The sequence below is a fragment of the Pocillopora damicornis genome, chromosome 10 (genome assembly GCF_964200805.1).
Source record: "Pocillopora damicornis chromosome 10, jaPocDami1.2, whole genome shotgun sequence".
Classification (NCBI taxonomy): domain Eukaryota; kingdom Metazoa; phylum Cnidaria; class Anthozoa; order Scleractinia; family Pocilloporidae; genus Pocillopora; species Pocillopora damicornis.
Window position 1 is genome coordinate 5,601,424 of NC_142679.1, and position 17,960 is coordinate 5,619,383.

The following is a 17,960-nucleotide window of genomic DNA, read 5'->3' on the forward strand; positions in this document are numbered from 1 at the left end:
CCATATGGGAACTACGGGACTCGGGGCATTTATTCTAACATCCACTCCGTGGATGTTGGGTCAGGCCCAAATTCATTTCAGATAGCAGTTTTAGGTGTTTTAGAGTAATTGGAAGGGGTGACTACAATAATTGGACATGATCAGGACACACGCTGGAAGTGCCGAGAAACTGACTAAAACGCATGGAACACCGTGCTTAGCAATACAGAAATCGTGGAAATATTGAAATCTTGTCGAAAGGGTGACGTCAAAAAAGAGGACATCCAGCACAGAGAGGGAAGTGGAAGTTACTGAAATCTTTTGCCATCAGTTGATTGCGTTTGTAGCCTTAACACATCCCAACTTTAAAATTTGCAATAAACTTGGACAACCACCTTTATTGTAAAAAATCTAGCTTTATTGTCGAGTTAATTACAAAACCCTTCCCAAATGGACGTTGCAATTTCATCGTTTTTGTATAATCGTTAATAATTAATATATCCAAGTCGTCATCACGTTTAATATAACAGTACCATACTTTCTCGTAATTTTGGATGTGAAACGAATACATTTTGTCACAGGAAAACAATGGATAGCTTGAGACCGTCTATGTATATTAAAATTTTGGAAAGGGATTACACAGAACTTTCACAGTGATCACAATGTCTCGATCAAACAGTAAAGACACGAGCCTTTTCAGTGAACTAATGAAACCATGGCAACAGGAGAAATCACCAAGGAAACAAACGTCGCAGTTACATGGTTGGAAGCGGAACAGGTTGCTCCTACAAGGGAGATAGAAGAAATAATCAGTCATTTCTTAAGTCTTGTGTTATTTCCCCACCTCCTACTCTCGCGTTTCTGTTTCCTTTCACTATATGCCTTCGCGCGACTTCCGTTTCTCATGCTTCTCGCGCTTTCACGTGACTCTCGCTTCTCATGCAACTTGCACACGCTTCTCGTGCAACTTGCACGCGCTTCTCGCGCTTTGCTTAAGCTGGGTAAACATACCTGAACATTCATCATCATCTTCGTCTGGTCCCCATGGATCTTCTTCATCTGGATCGCTGTTTATAACGCTCTTAATGGCCTCTTGTTGGGCCATTGTGAGGCTTTCTCTTTTAACCGAGCTAATGGCATGCACTTGAGGAGCCTGCATTGCTTTATACTGATCAGCTGAAAAAGACTGGGGAGAAGATAATGTCGTGAGCTAAGGCATCGTTCCGAAAATTTCATTACTTTTTCTTAAGCCTTAAACTCCCACGAGAGACCAAGACTGAATTTCTCATTACAATATCAATGCAATATCAACCAAACAAGTGAAAAGAATAAAGAGAAATATCAATTTGGGGATAAGAAGTTGATCCAATACTAAATTCTCCGAACAAACATTATAACAATTGCATGGTTGACGGTAAGGAGAATTACAAATTTGGTCTGGGAGTTAGGGGGTTCATGAATAAAGACACCAGAACCGAAAAATACTAGAACAACAAGAACATACAAGTATAAACAGCAGCTTGCCGAGAGACAGATTTTGGAAAGAAAAAGTGAGATGTAACTTTGCTTCTAATATTAAGTTTTGAAAAATTACTCGGTTTCAAATTAAGGACTTGTTTGTCATTACTAAAACAACTGAGTAAATCTCGTCTCATGTTCTTTAACCCCTTAGAGTGACATGCATCTAATTTCTTCATACAGTATCCCTCCTGAATTAACATTAGTCTTATACATGGTCTGCACACCGAAAAGTATTCTTAACCTGGAGTTGGGAGACACTCATGTCCTCAAACACTTCTGGCGGGATGACGTCCACCACTTCAGTTCGCAGCTTAGGGATGCCAGCGTTAGACAGAGCCTCTGTGTAGTGCAAGAAAAATCACTACTCTGACAGAAAACAAATTTAAATCACATCTGAATACAAGTCAAGATCGACTTTCGCTCTGCAAACGCAGGGCCGTAGAATTCGCTGTTCAGGGGTTTCATGCAGAGATGTTTGTTGCCAGGTTACCAGCAAGTCTGGATGTTGTCACTCCACTGTCTTTTACGTAGAAAGACTTTCAATCGAGTATCCAAAGTTAGGTAATCTGGGTTTGCGTTGATGTTGCTTCACTGTGCTCTGTGAATTGTCTGAAAAACTCGTGTAATTCGCGTGAATACCAGAAACTGGCATTTTTGACGGGAAGGATCAGCTTAATGTGAGGAAGCTCTTCTGTTTAAAAATTTCCCAAGTTTACTTTGAAAACTAATTTAATGGTAGATGAGCTTAAGGACTTAACTCAAATGGCCGGAAGATTCCGATCAAAAACAGAATTCTCTTTGGGAGAGCACTGTCCTAACTGTTAGTAAACGCCCTTTGTTGCAGGCCTACAATGTTTGTTCACTGTTTAGGATCACAGCACTTACTTAATGCTTTTCCCAGTTCACTAACTTGGTCCTTGTCCCATTCATTAGCGGCCTCCGTCCACACAGTTTTAGCTCTGTCAATGATTGCTTTGAGTTGATCACCAGACCAACCCTCGATCTTACTAAGCTGCCCCAGCGCCAGTCTTAAAAACATAATGTAAATCACTTTAGTATTCTGTTTGCCAAAAGGACAAAATTGCGGCTCAAATTGTATTACAAAACGCGAAAAAAAAAAACTTAGTCCGGTGGAAAGATCCGGGGGGTACGGAGGGTCAGGAGGATCGGCAGGGTCCGCACCCCCCCCCCCCTTCCCCCACCATCAGAATTGTTAATTTTTTAAAAATCACTTGTCTGACACCAAAATTCTTGCAACGACAGGATCGGATGTCACTGTTCAATATGAAGTATAGAAAATTAATTTGTCTTGGATTACCGTTTATTAGTTTACTTGGGCTCCTTTACTCTAAATACTCATACTTATTCTCATACATACATACATACATACTTTACTCTAAATATTCACAAGAAGTCCAGCCAGCGTAAATACATAAAAAAAAGCTGAAGCTAAAGAGTTAAGATGGCTCCACAATCAAAGTTTCACCACCACAGTTATTACCTAAAAGCATTCTCTGGCATTTTCGAGATGTCTTCTTTGGTCAGACTGAGGGCTAACTGTCCCAGGCTCATGTAGACATTGTCGTCTTTGCTTTGCTTCAAGAATTCCCGAACTTTTGGCTTGAGACGATTCAGCTGTAAGGAAAAAAGAAAACACATAAACCTTTTAAAACCTAAAGGAGAATTTGGGCAACGATTGATGGAGAGGAACGTGCTTAAACCTCATCAAACAAAAACACCATGATTTACCATCAACACCATCACGTCTGACTAACGTCATACTATGAGGAAAAAAAGATCACAAGTTTTTTTTGTAACTGAAAGGGAATTAGAGTCCCAAACAAAAGAATATAAACCTGATCTTCACTCCATTCTTTCCATTTCCCCAGGGCAGCAATAATGTCAATGTTGTCCAAATTGAGTTTCTCAAGATCTTGCGGAGTCAGACCCAGTACGACTCGTCCCAACCTCTTAGCCAGCTGAGCAGTTAGCTTGGAAATGTCTCCATTGGTTACAACCTGCAAACATAAAAAAAAAAAAAATGAAAAATGGAACGCAAAGCAAACATCAAGGTGCCTTGACCAGACGCTTGGTCATTAACAAATGTTTCTCACTTAACATTTGAAAACTAAGCAACTGAGCCTTACTTCTTTTGCCTTTTCAGCTAACGCCTTAAGCGTTTCCATGTCAACATCGAAGTACTTTCCCCAGATCCCCACGGCCTCTTCGAAGGCTTCTTTACCAATGTTCTTAATGTCAGAGGTGTCCAGGCCCTTCACAAGAGAGCCCAGTCGACGTAGTTTGTCCCCAGTCCACTTTCCAGCATCTGCGATGAAGTTAAAAATAATAGAACACTGAATCTTTGTAGAGGGTGTTATGATTTTGAAAACCACAAGAACTACTTGAAACTTGGGAAGAAATAATGATTTTAAGAGTTAAAGCGGGGGCCACATAACTTATACCGCTAACTACACCACAACAATTACTAACACTGTTCATGAAAATGCGACCCAAGCAACAGGAAAGGAGTAGATTACAAGATCGGTTGCTTTAATTGTCAAGCCTCCTACAGATTTTTGAGGTGTCTCTGCTTGTATCAGCGCAGACTCTGAGACCAATCACACAATTTTTATAAAATGGTTACCACCACATTATTACAGTTTACATCTTGGAAGCGATTTCCAATTGAGTCATGGAACGAATCCAGGTTTATTTGGTTTTCCATCGTTTCGCCCTGTGATTAGTCTAGAAATCACGCATCACTAACTCAACCAATCATATGCAAAACGAAAACCAATCACGACTAAGTCAATCCCGATTTCCTGCGCTTGTTTTTACGCTGAGTTCTTATTCGCTCCTTGAGTTGTTCCGTTTCAGCAGTTGGGGTTACTTTCGTTTATGCTAAGTCTCAAGACACTTAAAAAGCGATCCGACAAAGTAACTGTCCATGCCATACCGCTCTCGTCCCATGCCTCTTTCGCCGCCTTGACGAGAGCCTCAGCCTGGGGCTTGCTGAACTCCAACTTGCCCAATTCGTCCAGCATTTCTTCCAAAGAATCCAGGTTAATACGCTCAAGGTCGCTTGGATCCAGGCCCACCGCAGCTGGGCCAAGATCGCGCCATTGATCACCAATCCACTCGGTAACATCACTGTCACAAAGCAAACGCAACAATATTCACCTTTATGATATCTCTCAGTTAGGACATGAGATATGAATAGTCAATGCAACTGGACTGTAAGCCACTGCACGGCCCGCTAAATTCAAAAGTTTGTTTGAATGGAAATCTTCCCCCTCTATTTGAATCTAGAGATATCAAATATCCTACTACCCTTGTTTTCTCAGTCCGTAACTTACAATACAGACCTCGAACTCAGTTAGTAAGAGTATGTTATAAGCTTCTAATTTGCCCTTAGGTGAATATCACAGAGGCTACATCAGGATTTCTTGAGACAAGGGAAAATTGCCTTGCGATTTACTTGTGTCAGTGTATCAAAGTAACTTTACCCGCGATATCTCACAGTAAGGCCGCGTTTATGGGTTTTGGACACAAGTCAATTTCTCCTGGATATCTGTACTCAGATCACGAGCCTTGACGTGTCACCGAATTTCTCAGGTTACTGCTTTTAAAATAGCCGCACCTCTTTTCGAAGTGTTGTTTGGCTAGCTTGGCTATTTCTTTCATCTTCTTTTCATCATATCCTTTGGCCCTAGCGATGTTATAGAGGTTGTCAATGAACGCATCTTTCGTTATTTTTCGAAGCGTTTTTCTGTCCAGTCCAGCTACGAGTAATCCAAGGTCTTCAATATGTGAAGAGTTCAGTATATCCACTCCTGTCTGATTCTAAACGGACGAAAGCAACAAATACGATCACATAAGAACACTTTGGACAACTCAATTTAGAACTGCGTAAATTTTGTTCCAGACAAGTGGCGGTTGTGGTTGTTAAGGAAACAGCTGCGGTTGTTTTTCGCGCGCCTGCTTCTTCCACCGTTTCTGCTGACCGACATTCTGGCACAGGGTACAAAGACGTTGGCGGTTACCATGCTATTTCAGGAACAGCAACAAATTGGATACATACCGTAGCCCTTTCTGGTATAATTGGGCGGAAAAATTGTTCCGTTAAGTATAGGTATGCGCAAGCACTAATTAGTCAAGAATTTTATCTTTACTTGCTATAATCACCCCGTGCGAGATGATTGTAACACTTTTTTTTGATAAATGACCATTTCCTTCCTTAATAATCGAGTTCCAACATTAAAGAAAAACCTACATTTTTGTAATACATGCGCGCTAAAGTTAACCTCAAATTGCATGACTGTACATGTATGTTCAGTAAGGTTGCGCAATGCAACAGCGAGGATGACATAGGCTCGATTTCCGCCGCTCTCTCGTGTTCGGTCTTGAGGGGGAACGCAGGCTCATTCCCGAACAGCGGCTAGTAATCGCGCCTAGAATGACACGCCTTGGTTCGAAGGGGTTAAGCCACAAACATATATTCTCTCTTTTAAATATTTACCTTGAAAAGCTCCACAGCCAAGAAAGCCCTGGCCTTGAGCTTGTCTTCTGGCAATCCAGTTTGTTCTCCCAGCCGGCGAATGGCTGTAAGTAAGATTTTCTCAGGTAATCTCTTTAGTTCTTCTTGTGCAAGGCCTCGTAAGAACGTACCAAGTGAGTTGATATCAACGTCAGTGAAATTCGAGAAGTCAAGATCTTCCATTTCCCAGTATTCACGCAGACGTTTCAACACCATAACAATCTTGCAAAAAAAAAAAACAAAGGAAAATTTCTTTTACTCCATCTGTTCTTTTAAACTTGGCAATTTGTAATTTACTAAGTTTTAAAACCAAACTGACTACCCCAAAGGTTAACCAGGTTACCTAGCAATAACTTCTTTGCTTTCCTTCTTGATGAAAATTCCAAGAAGTGAGGCCAAGGAAAAAAACTCAGAGAAAAGAAGTTTGCTTAAGAGTTGCACAATCAAAGAAAGGTTTCCAATCTAAAACTTTGGAGCCATCTTTTAGAGACTGATGAACTGTGCTGCAAAAATGAAGCTTTCATTTAAATGGACATACACATAGACTGCTTTAAGTTAGATGAACCACATCGTAAAACACACAACACAAAACGCATGAAAGTTTTGCCCAGAAACACACAATGGTTTGAGCCACATATGTAAAATTACCTTGCCCTGCTAAACAACATGAAACCAAGCTTAGAACCTTTCATTTGAATGGTGACCCACAAACAGACAAACTGAATAACTTGAACCACCTTGTACAGTATATTTATATATGTGATAAACAAAACCACAAGAAAGTACTGCTCGTCTGCTTTCATTGGAATTTATAACTGTCATTCGTGGATCTATACAGCATATTAAACAGCACTCCACCTACCCTTACCTCAGAATCAAACGACAGAATACTGACATTTATTTCAAAGTTATCCCTTACCTGACCTCGATCCCAGTCCTTCTCTTTTCCCAACACGTCAATGACGTCTTCAATTCCCCTGATGGGCAGATCACGCAACTCTTCCTTAGCAATACCAAGTGCAATGTGACCAAGCCTCTTCATGTTCAAAAATCCCCAGTTTGGTGAATCAGAATCATCTGCATCGGTGCCATTGAAGTCTCCCCATTTCGTCCTGATTTTCTTCATAAGGGTTAGTGTCTGAGTGACCAAATCAAAAGACAAAATAGTAGGAAAAGAATTCAAAGAAGAAAAGGAGTTTTTAACTATTTTCCTAGACTTGGCTAGTGCATCAAACTCACACAACAACAGGTTCTTAAGGAAGCCCTTCCCATTGTCATCTCACACCTTCCTTCATTTGGGAGTTTTACTGGATACAAGCTCACTATCAGGGAAATCTGTCTCCAAAATGCTCCATTTAGGAGATATAAAATTACTCCTAGTTGCTTCATCACAGAGGAAATAGAAACATACATCTGTCAATTTTTACCACTTAGCTCTTGTAAAAGCTTGCTGCACTTAAAATTTAACGATACAAAGTAGAATAAATTAAGCGCTGACATGTAAGGACCAGCATGACTTCCTTCTGATCCATGGTTTGATTAGAGTGATTTAGAATTACTTAATAAGTGGATCTGGCAGTAGAGAAATAAGGCGACTGACAATGTTCTTTAGTGTTCTGAGGTCATTATGGGTGCAGGGAGGGGAAAGGGGGTATGCCACATGTGGGAACATCCTGTGTATCCCTTAGGGATACCCTGTGTACCCCCCTAAGGATATCCTGCATACCCCTTGGAGATATCCTGTGTACCCCCTTGGGATATGCTGCATACCCCCTTGGGATATCCTGTGTACCCTGCAGAAATCCTGCAAAAGCTTTTAAACATTGTGTTAAGTCTCTTGAAAAATACCTTTGTCTTGTCCCAGGGAAGAACTCCCAGTTTATCCAGATTGTTAATGACTTCATCAACACTTTCTGCATCAACTTCTCCACGACTCAGAGCAACAGCAAAATCTCCAAGCTGTGCAATATTCTTTCCAACTGATGGATCTTCCTCAAACTTAAGGGTTATAAAAACATGCTTATAAACTGCTGAAACTCTAAGAAGTAATTCACATGTAACTTCTGCTCATGACATCATAAAATTTTCCAGTACACAGGTAATACACAAAGACACAGTTAAAAGTTGAGAGATGTTATTATGAAATAAAATCACTTCTCCTTAAAAGAGATAAAACAAAAGTGCATCATTGCCTGCCATAGGGCATATTAAATTTTGGAGTCTAAGGTTTCAACTGGATCAATTTTAAAGAAAGATTTAATTTGTTTGGTCACAAGTGTGGCATGAAAAAACCCCGAGTGCTTTGAAAAACATCAGACACCAAGTCTTTGGATTTCATGCCCAGTCGTTCTATCTCAGAGCTACAGAGAATTGGATGGTATGTAAGAGTGAAGGAAATTGCTTAGTTCAAATGAGACAAGCAACTTGCCTACTGCTACACTATACATGTAGGATCAGAGTGGTTTAACTAAAATAATTTTTAAATATCAATGAAAATAGCGCAAAGATAAATGGTGACATAACAAATTTCATCTTTCTCTATTAGTTGATGGAGCTCACAATTTACCATGTATTTTAATCTATGTATTATTATGCCACTGACCTTTTTAATGAACTCTCTAAGAACTGGCATGGCAACGTCTTTTGCAACCTTCATCTCTGGGAAAGAGGCAAAGACAACTGCTTGTGTCATTTTGCCGACATCCGAAGACAAGAAACCGTCAATAGCCTTGGCAAGATTTATTACATCATCTTTGTCCAATTTGGACAACTGCAAATTATCAAAGTTTACAGGGGATTTAATTTTCATTCCTGCATGATTATAATAAAATTGTATTAATTATTACCAGTATTAGGTCAAGTATAATTGTTAATATGAGTAATATTGAACTTACACGATGTTTTCAAAATGCATGCTTGTACATGACTTTGTACCAATGGTACCGTTATATCTGAAGACAAATCTGACTAAATGTTATACCATATGACACAAGTACTGGTAGGTATACCATATGACTATACTGAGAAGTTAACTTACGTCAATAGAACTTTTCAGTTTTTCCACAATCTCTTGAGCCTAAAAACAAATTATGTCAGAAGTTTTCATTTGTTACTTAGTAAGTGCTTAGAGCACATGATAAATTACATGCTTGAAGGAAGTAAATACAAAATTCCTTACCAAATAGCATATTGGACAAAAAGTAATTACATGTTTAACTTTTGATGCTGAATTGACTCGCTATAGGCAGAGTAGGCAGAGGGGGAGGGGTTAAGGGAGAAACAGGCATCCTTACCCTCCCCAGTTGTGTCCTTGCTACTGTGAATTCCACCTCACTTACAGAGTATGCATGTTTTCACTGGAAATTCTTCCTGCATATTGCTTGAATGCAACATCAGAAGCATTCAAAGTAACCAGGAGAGGGGACATTTTCTTTTAATTTTCACATATACCTGATCGAGATCAAATTCTATTCCCTTTAAAAATTGCAGAGAGTCTTTCACAACTTGTGCTCCAATCTGCTTGAGCTCAGAGGGCAGAAGTCCTGTGATAATATTTCCCAGTTCTTTGATATTATCTTTGTTCCACTTGTCTGGAGAGCCAAGGACATCAACTGCTTTAGCTGCCAACACCCGTAGTTGTCCCTCATTCAGGTTCAGATTACCAAGTGTGTCCTTTATGGCCTACAAAACAAGTAACTGTATATATAAGCACACAGACTCGCACACTGCTACACCATCTGATATTTAATACTGTCACAGGATTGTGGTTGCATATATATTCATGTAAAACACTTGCACCATAGCAACATTCCACAATCATGCTTTTGTTCTGTTGTGCTCTCACATATAGTAATGTTGTTACTGTGACACAATATTTAAGTAACAGATTCAATCCACTCTATGTATCTAATTACCATGTAATGCTGCTAAAGTCCATTACCACCATCTATAACAAGAGTTTAACCCTTCACACCCAAGATCTCATTGGTAATTTTCCTTAATGCTAGCTAAACAATTCATAGGACTTTATCTCAGAGGATTTGGTATTGGATCAACTAATAATTCCCTAATTGACATTTTTTGATATTCTCATCACTTGTGTGCTTGATACTGTAAGGAGAAATTCTGTCTTGGTCACCCATGGGAGTAAAAGGGATAAGCCTTAAAAACCCTAATATCGGACTGCAAATTCTTTATACTGTTCTTTAAGACACCTCCCATGGCACTGCCTAGAAGGATTTGTTTTACAATCAAGAGCTTCCTTAAATGGCAATAGCTTTCTCCATTTTGATGATCTTAAAGTTTGATTTAGTAATGATACTGTAGAGAGTACATGCGTTTAAATAGTAGCTTCCTAAAGGAGCTACGCAGTTTGGCTACTGACTTGCAAAGGATCAAAGTTACACACTAGTTGAATCAATAAAGGTATCATTGTAGGTGGATTTTGCAGAAAATTTTGCAAAATAATTCATTTGCTTTATGAACTGATTAGACTAAGACAAATGTTTTGTTAAAATAATACATTAAAAACTTATAAGTTAAACAGGGTATAAAAAGGAAAAAACAAGCCAATTTATCTAGTAATTACATTGAATTTTTCATATCTGAACACATTGTTTGAGGGTAACTTGTGAGAAGTCATTTCTGGTGTCATTTGCACCCCAATAATTGGAATGTTAATAATTAACAACAAAGAAGGGTACCAATTTGAAATTAACCAGTGATTCTGATGATTCCTTTTCATACCATGGCATAATTCTACTACCAAGAACATTTACAAGATGCCCTGATTTCTGACTATTGGCTTTTGGAATGTGTATTGGTTGATTAGATTTGAATTTGATTAGATTTTAGATTTAAATTTCTGCCGTCTGTCGGCCAACTGTCGGCCGACAAACGGCCGACAGTCGGCCGGCTGTCGGCTGACAGACGACCAACTGTCGGCTGACTGTTGGCCGACAGTTGACCGACAGTCGGCCGACAGGTTTTTTGGGGAGCTCTTCTTCACAATTACCAGATTTCCTCTTCAAGTGCCCAAGTAAAACTGACTAGTGTCTAAAATCTCCTTACAACATCACCACCATTAATATTACACATTAAGGTCATAAAAATAGGGGAAATGATCACCAACTAAAGAAGCTCTTGATTGTTAATCTAATTCTCCTTGTCAGCACCTTAGGAATGTATAGAGAACAGTATGGAGAATATGCATTCTGATGTTAAGGTGTACAGGGTGCAGGTGCCTTTCCAGTCATAACAATTGAACTACCAAATATATAAGGCACTAACAATCAGCCATTGTACCTGGAACTGTTCCTTTGACAGAGACTTCAGATCCTGAATGTTCAAGTTTCCTAGCAGCTTTCCGAGTTTCTGTAACTGTGCTGTACTCCAAGTCTTTACGTCTTTCCACTCTTCTTTGAGCTTATTGATTAAAACTTTGGCTTGAGGAAAGGTGAAGTCATGTTTAACAAGTTCGTCAATAGCTTTGGTTATCTATTTGGTTCAATTTAAATGCAAAAAAAGGAACAGGAATAAGTTTGATAGCAAGAGTGGAAATTCTCATTGGAGAAATTTGCAACTGAGTGTCTAAAAGTGCACTCATGCTTCAAGTTTAAATGAATTAGTTTAAATAACAAAAATTTATTATTAGAGCATTTGAATGTCAGTGGAGAAAACTCATTTGCTAAAAACATGCAAATGTCATTAAAATGACAAGGTCTCTCTACACCACAGTTATAGAATCAAAATAACAACAAAAACAACAACAATTTTAAATCATCAGTCACCTTGCTTAAGACTTTTTACCACAAAAAATTTTCACACAAACATACAATCATAGTCTACTCCTTTGCAGGCAGTGACCGGTAAAAATTACTGCCTGTAGTACCTCTTACCACTGCCTAGAACTGCTTGGAATTCTCAAAAATTCAACAGGTAAAAGGATTGCTCTCCCAGTCTGAATATGTCCTTCACCTGTTGTGTTTAAAATGTGGCAGAGCACTGTAGTCATGCATTCCCCAGGCAATCAATACCCATTATGAAATCCTGCCTAAACACTAGGACACTACATCAAAATACTTACCCCATCAGATGCTAGTTTTAGTATGTCCCTAACAGGAAGTGCCTCCAGCAGATTACACATTTTTGCAAGAACTTTGTCATCCCAACTGTCCACCTCTCCAAAGGCTTTCTTTGCAGGAATCATAAGAGCAGTCTTCTGGTCATTGTCAAACTTTGCTGTGCAAATGTAGCTTACTCTGACAGAAAACCAAAATCAACAATCTTCATGAGCATTAACAGCTGCAGGAAAAAAATCCTAGTTTTTGTCAGGATACAAACAAACTCCAAAAGAGCCTAGCTAGAAAACATAAAATGTACAATAGTTTTTTCTTTCATGAATTTTCACATCTCTTTATAAATACTCTCAAGATGATTTATTTTTTCAAACAATGTTTTTCAGAGTAGGGTCTACATAGATCTGAAGAATATAGAGTACCAGCCATAGATTGAGGAGTTTTAACTACTGTGCTGCTTGTCGACATTGGATCAGGAGGTCATTTGATCATGCATTGCCAAGTGTAGCATACAAGTTTGCAGCTGTTCATGTGTTTTACAAGCAAATTCAGATTAATAAACATTAATTTACAAGTTCAGAGTAGGAAAAAATAAGTCAACCCTTTAGCTCCCGCGAGTGACCAATACAGAATTTCTCTTTTCAATACCAATACAATATCAAGCACACAGGTGATAAGAATAAAGAAAAATATCAATTAGGAGATTATAACTTGATCCAATACCAAATTCTCATAACTAACATATCACAAGAACTGTATGGCAGACAGTAAGGAGAATTACTAGTGAGATCTTGGGAGTGAAAGGTTTAAATAAATGCAGATCTACAATAATTATTGTAAATGTCTAACAATTTGTGACCAATACAATACACAATCATAATTTAGTTCAAACTCTGTGATTATATTTACCCTTGATCAAAAACATCTCCAGCTAACTCTGCTAGTTCACTTGGTTCAAATCCAGCCAACAATTGCTTCATGTTTTCTAATGCCTTGACAGTCCACTGACGGACGTTATCACCAAATTTGCGATAAGCAGCTTGGCTCAGAGCAGCCAGTTGCTCGCGATCCCATTCCTTACTCTATAAGAAAAACAGTACCATACATGAATATATAAGCAATATTTGCAGTAATGAACACTAAAACATTGTGAAAATAAGGCCTGTGTGAGGGGAAAAAAAAAAAAAAAGATTTGAACCCATGACCACTGCAATACCACTGCACTGGTATCACAGAAGTCTTGGGTTCAGATCCCCTAACTGCTTATAGTGTTTATTACTGCAAAGATTGCTTCTACATTAAAAAAGCTATAAAATAATTATTCTAAAGGCATAAATGAAGGTTGATGAAATTTCCACAGGAGCACTTAAATAATTGTACCAAATCCCATTAATTTCCCTTGTAAAACTTACAGCAACTTTGTCAACATTGGCAAAAAATGCATCCGGGTTCATGTGCGAGATGAGCTTCTTTAAATTCTGTGATGTGAACTTTGTGAGACGATCAACAATTCCACCAAACTGGTAACTTGTCATGCCACTTAGACTATCCTGCAAAGCAAGAAGAGGATCTTATCTAAGAAAACATTAGGGAACTGATCAACATTCAGAATTACACCTACTGTATACTACTGAGGTATATGCAAATGGTTTCTGACCAGCCTTGAAATCATACCATACCCAGCATGAATAAGGTGGAAGAGAAATTTAACTCATCAACATCAGATGAGCAACCAATGAGTGAAGATGAGATGAGTGAAGAACTGACCCAGCAGGTAACCATGGAGGACCTGTGGAAGGCATCCACTGGAGTGCCATGCCAAGTGTCTAAAAATTTGTGTTTATAATGGTTAATGATAGCACCACCCCCCCTGCTACCTTCTGCAAGGGACTAGCATCCTATCCAGGGATGGGGAAATGATTATAGTCCCTTCCTGCTGGGGAAAATAAGATAAACTCCCACTGGATGGGCTTCTTGGCTTGAGTGCAGACTTTATGTTGCCTCCAGGGTTGTACAGGGTCAAGGGTGGTAAATCCCCAACAGCCTCTGAGGTTAATTTGACTGTACCTTACTATGTCAAATAGACATTGAGAGTCATTTTTGTGTCAAGTTCAACATAGCCTTAATTTCATTTTGCAGTGGTCTGGTTAATTTTTTCCTCTGAACAAAACTGTACTGAAATTCAAAGCACTTGAGAGTGCCTGTCTTATCATTGCCAGTTCTTCCCATTCAGAAGCAAGGGATGTCTGATACTATAGTTCAGTTGTTTGTGTAAGGACAAGCAGCTATCTGTGGCTGACCTTTTTTTTTTTTTTAACCTATTCCCCCTTCACAAATTACTAAAGGACTAGTATTTGGGTTGATCAAATACCTCAGCTGATAAGTTGTAAGTCTATCAGCATTAAGATTTTTTGTCTTCAGGTTTAATGTGAAGAAAGCAAAGCACATAAAATACATTTACCTCCAGAGAGGACAGCAGGTCCTGTGGAACACTCCTAAGCTCATCAAGTGTGGCTTTTGCAAATTCTTTTGCATCTGATAATTTTGCCTGCAGGCTTGCTGAGAGCTTGTCAAAGCTTTTCTTTATTCTGGTTTTCAGATAGAGGTGATTAAAAGAACCAAATAAATGTTATCAATGAAACATTTCCCTACTAACTACAATACCCAACTGAAACCACCCACGTTATTTAATATGTATCTTAAACACTATATTGTGTGCATGAACAACTGTCAATTGAGTACAGCAGAAACTTACGATTGAGTCAGTTCTTGGCCAAACAGTTTCACGTAATCTGATTTACAAGAAGATGCAAAAAGAATAAATTAGTGATTCTAAATGCAAAGTTTATCATTTCAGCCCAGGTGTAAGAGTAAATACATCATAGTGTGCGGAGATTGTTCTGTGAGAGTGATACTGAGGTTTTGTTGCTTATAGTCTCCCTGTCAGGTTGTCAAAATGTCTATCATTAACTTTTTTCCTTCCTAGGACCCATCATAACCACTTATTAGGAAAATTATACTTACTGATTTTATTCTGAACTTCGCATGTTGCGACTTTGGCATAGTATTTATGTGTACATTTCCATCTCGTTATTGACCAGAAGGGTTGGCTTCCAACTCCGCACAGGAAATGACATTCCGATGGGATGTTCAATTGAGTACAGCAGTTGGTATTATCTATATGAATAGAAGAGATGTCATGCACTGAATCAGAAATACTAGTTTCATTTTCATTCATAGTTGTTAGAAATTAAATCCGAAAAGTCAACTAAGAGTATGTTTTGCTGTGGTCTAGTTAATTTTTTCCTCTGATCAAAAATGTAATGAAATTCAGGACACTTGCAAGTACTTCTTTTATTATTGCCAGTTATTCCCATTACTAGGAAGGAGTGAGAACATGGAATCCATTTGTTTCCATCAAAATATGGCCAAATACGGTCCAATATCAGCATAAAAATTATTGGCAACACATACATGTACTTCAAGCAAGAAATGCTATGGATAAGTACATGGTGTTAAATGTTTTATTACACTCATTTTGAAATCATTGGTGGTCCCTGTAATCTGATTGGCTCTAATTGGTGTGATTTACTCATGAATTGCATCATTTTTTGTCTTGAATCACATCTTTTCCCCAGGCAATGAGGAGGCTTCACTAAAAACAAAACAGCCAATTAGATTTCAAGGCTTGTTTAAAGTAACCGATTAAATTGCAAGAAAGTGAAAGACAAAGAGTATCATGTGGCAAATTTTGCAACTTTTGTTTTCAAAACTCTTATTTTTCGCCCTAAAAAATGGATGAATTTAATTTCAAACCAGCTCAGTACTACATCAATAAAATATTTGAACTGACCAAATCCTGAATTTGGGTAATTTCAAAATGGATGTAATAAAGTGGTAATTGAACCTCATGTCATGCAATTTTGGTTTGAAATCATACTTGTAATTTAAAATCGAACTCGCACAGTTACGTGCTCATTCGATTTTGAAATCACGTGTATGATTTCAGCCCAAATTGTACTCCACTCAGCTCAATTACCATTCAGGGTCGGCCAGGGGGGGTAGTGGAATACCAATATACCCGAAAAAAAATCGACAAAATACCCCAAAATACCCCAAATTCCTCCAAATATACCCAAAAATAATCGAAGCTTTGAATACTTTATACCTGAAATTCAAAGAAAGTGATATACTGAATACCCATATTTAAGCTGCAATATACCGTATACCCGATTTAAAACGCCCCTGAATACCGAATACCCAAAAACCCTGGCCGACCCTGACCATTATAAATTAAAAAAGTTATGCAGAAAGAGACTGTAATTATGCATGGCAACCCAAGGCAAACAGTAAGCAACAAAGTTTATCCTTTTAAGAAAATACAAAATATAACTCTTGTAAGAGACAGTTCAGAATATGTACAAGTTATTATTCATGCATTCGTGCATATTAACTCACCCCCAACTGCTGTGGAACTTAGAAGCACTGCGATATAAACAAAAAATTGTTAGTGAACATGTACTGTAATTATATAGAAAACACTAATCTCAAAATTGATTTTAAATGAAATTTTACAATTATAGCACTCACATTAAATTACAGCATACACATTAAATACATGGTGAATGGCAAAAAATCAGCTAGATTTACAAGAAATCAACTACGCCATTTGGGCGTTTTATTTCCGCGAGGATATTTTCATGCGTGTTTCAACTTACCTAAATCACTTTGGATATAAATAGCTAGCTTACGAGCTATGAAATCGGAGAGAAACCTCGACGGTTGAAGTTTATCAATACCTTCTACATAGCTGCGAGTATTGCACACTGCAAGAATCCCTCCCACCTCCAGAGTAATAAGATATTTTTTCAAATGAGACATATAATTATCGATGTTTGAGTTTTTTGATCTACCTACAAGAAAGATAAAACCTTACCAACAAAAAGAACACTTAAAACAAGTGTAAGCAAATGAGAGAAGTCCATCTTAACTGAAGAATGGTTGGTAGCAGTCTGAAAGTTGCACTCGCAGCGCTTGCTAAAATGGTCCCAAAATAACTATGATGATGTCTGTGTTATGTCTGAATCAGCCATATATGGAAGTACACAGGACAAAGGATAAGCTGTCACGAACGAAATGCGAAAGAAAACTGCTCTCAGTTGGCGTTCTTTTACTACATTCTTCCGTGCAGTAACTTTCTTCGACGTTGGCTCACGTTTTTAGGAATAATGATAAATGATGGACTAGGAAATTTGTGACAAGTATTGAAGTTGCGCGCAGTAGGAAGCTTCTTTCGGCCATTTCTCCTGGAAAGAAAGCGAGGTTATCTGGCGATAAAAGCATAACAGACCGAGCGCGGTGGCAGGCGGGGTATGGGGGTAGCGTATGGATTAGAGTATGAATTAGACGTATGGAGTACAAATAATCTTCCTCGACGCACAGCTCAAATATAAATTTTTAAACAAGCCCTTAAATGAAGACGAACAAACAAATAAAAAGTCCTAGAAACAATCTCATTCAAGTGTAAAAAGTGATGGAGTCAGATATTATTTCCGATGCCTTTGGTTTGTCTGGTGGATGCTCGATACTTAATATTGCAGTAATCTTAAAATAGACTTCAGACGCCTCTAAAGACTGAATCCAACCCGAAAAAACTAAGGGAAAAAATGATAATAATTTTGACAGATGCGGAAAATAATGCGGTTGGTCATTGTTCAATGAACCTACTTGAATGCCAATATTTATCACTTTCCCCCTTGAAAAGGAATGGTTAACTGTCTTTCCTACTCCGAAACTGATCTGTTCGAATTTTCTTCATCTCATCGTTGATCATTGGTTGCTTATTC

General features: G+C 38.3%; 1 protein-coding gene across 2 annotated transcripts; it reads right to left on the minus strand.

Annotated features, from left to right (window-relative positions):
- Nucleotides 1-375: 375 nt before the first annotated feature.
- Nucleotides 376-17,457, minus strand: LOC113674689 (uncharacterized). Of its 2 annotated transcripts, none has more exons than XM_027191175.2 (24): nucleotides 17,051-17,457; nucleotides 16,573-16,599; nucleotides 15,139-15,291; nucleotides 14,870-14,906; nucleotides 14,576-14,702; nucleotides 13,527-13,664; nucleotides 13,024-13,196; nucleotides 12,123-12,297; nucleotides 11,342-11,533; nucleotides 9,488-9,718; nucleotides 9,075-9,113; nucleotides 8,640-8,807; nucleotides 7,886-8,035; nucleotides 6,957-7,175; nucleotides 6,020-6,259; nucleotides 5,141-5,343; nucleotides 4,457-4,650; nucleotides 3,648-3,826; nucleotides 3,357-3,518; nucleotides 3,002-3,135; nucleotides 2,386-2,528; nucleotides 1,742-1,839; nucleotides 991-1,165; nucleotides 376-764 (listed from the first exon to the last, which is right to left on the minus strand). In XM_027191175.2, exons 1-24 carry the CDS (start codon nucleotides 17,097-17,099, stop codon nucleotides 676-678), a joined length of 3,495 nt encoding a protein of 1,164 aa, XP_027046976.2. In that variant the 5' UTR covers nucleotides 17,100-17,457; the 3' UTR covers nucleotides 376-675. The 2 variants fall into 2 exon arrangements, with proteins under 2 accessions (XP_027046976.2, XP_089041017.1); XM_089184891.1 differs by having other exon boundaries at nucleotides 15,139-15,769; nucleotides 17,051-17,134.
- Between the last annotated feature and the right edge of the window lie 503 nt (nucleotides 17,458-17,960).

Excerpts from the sequence above, each read along its gene's own strand:
- LOC113674689 (XM_027191175.2), bottom strand. The coding sequence starts at position 17,099 with ATGGACTTCTCTCATTTGCTTACACTTGTTTTAAGTGTTCTTTTTGTT. Across the intron at positions 13,197-13,526 it reads CCAATGTTGACAAAGTTGCT|AGTAAGGAATGGGATCGCGA; the intron begins GTAAGTTTTACA and ends TTTTTCTTATAG. Across the intron at positions 2,529-3,001 it reads ATGCCAGAGAATGCTTTTAG|ACTGGCGCTGGGGCAGCTTA; the intron begins GTAATAACTGTG and ends TATGTTTTTAAG.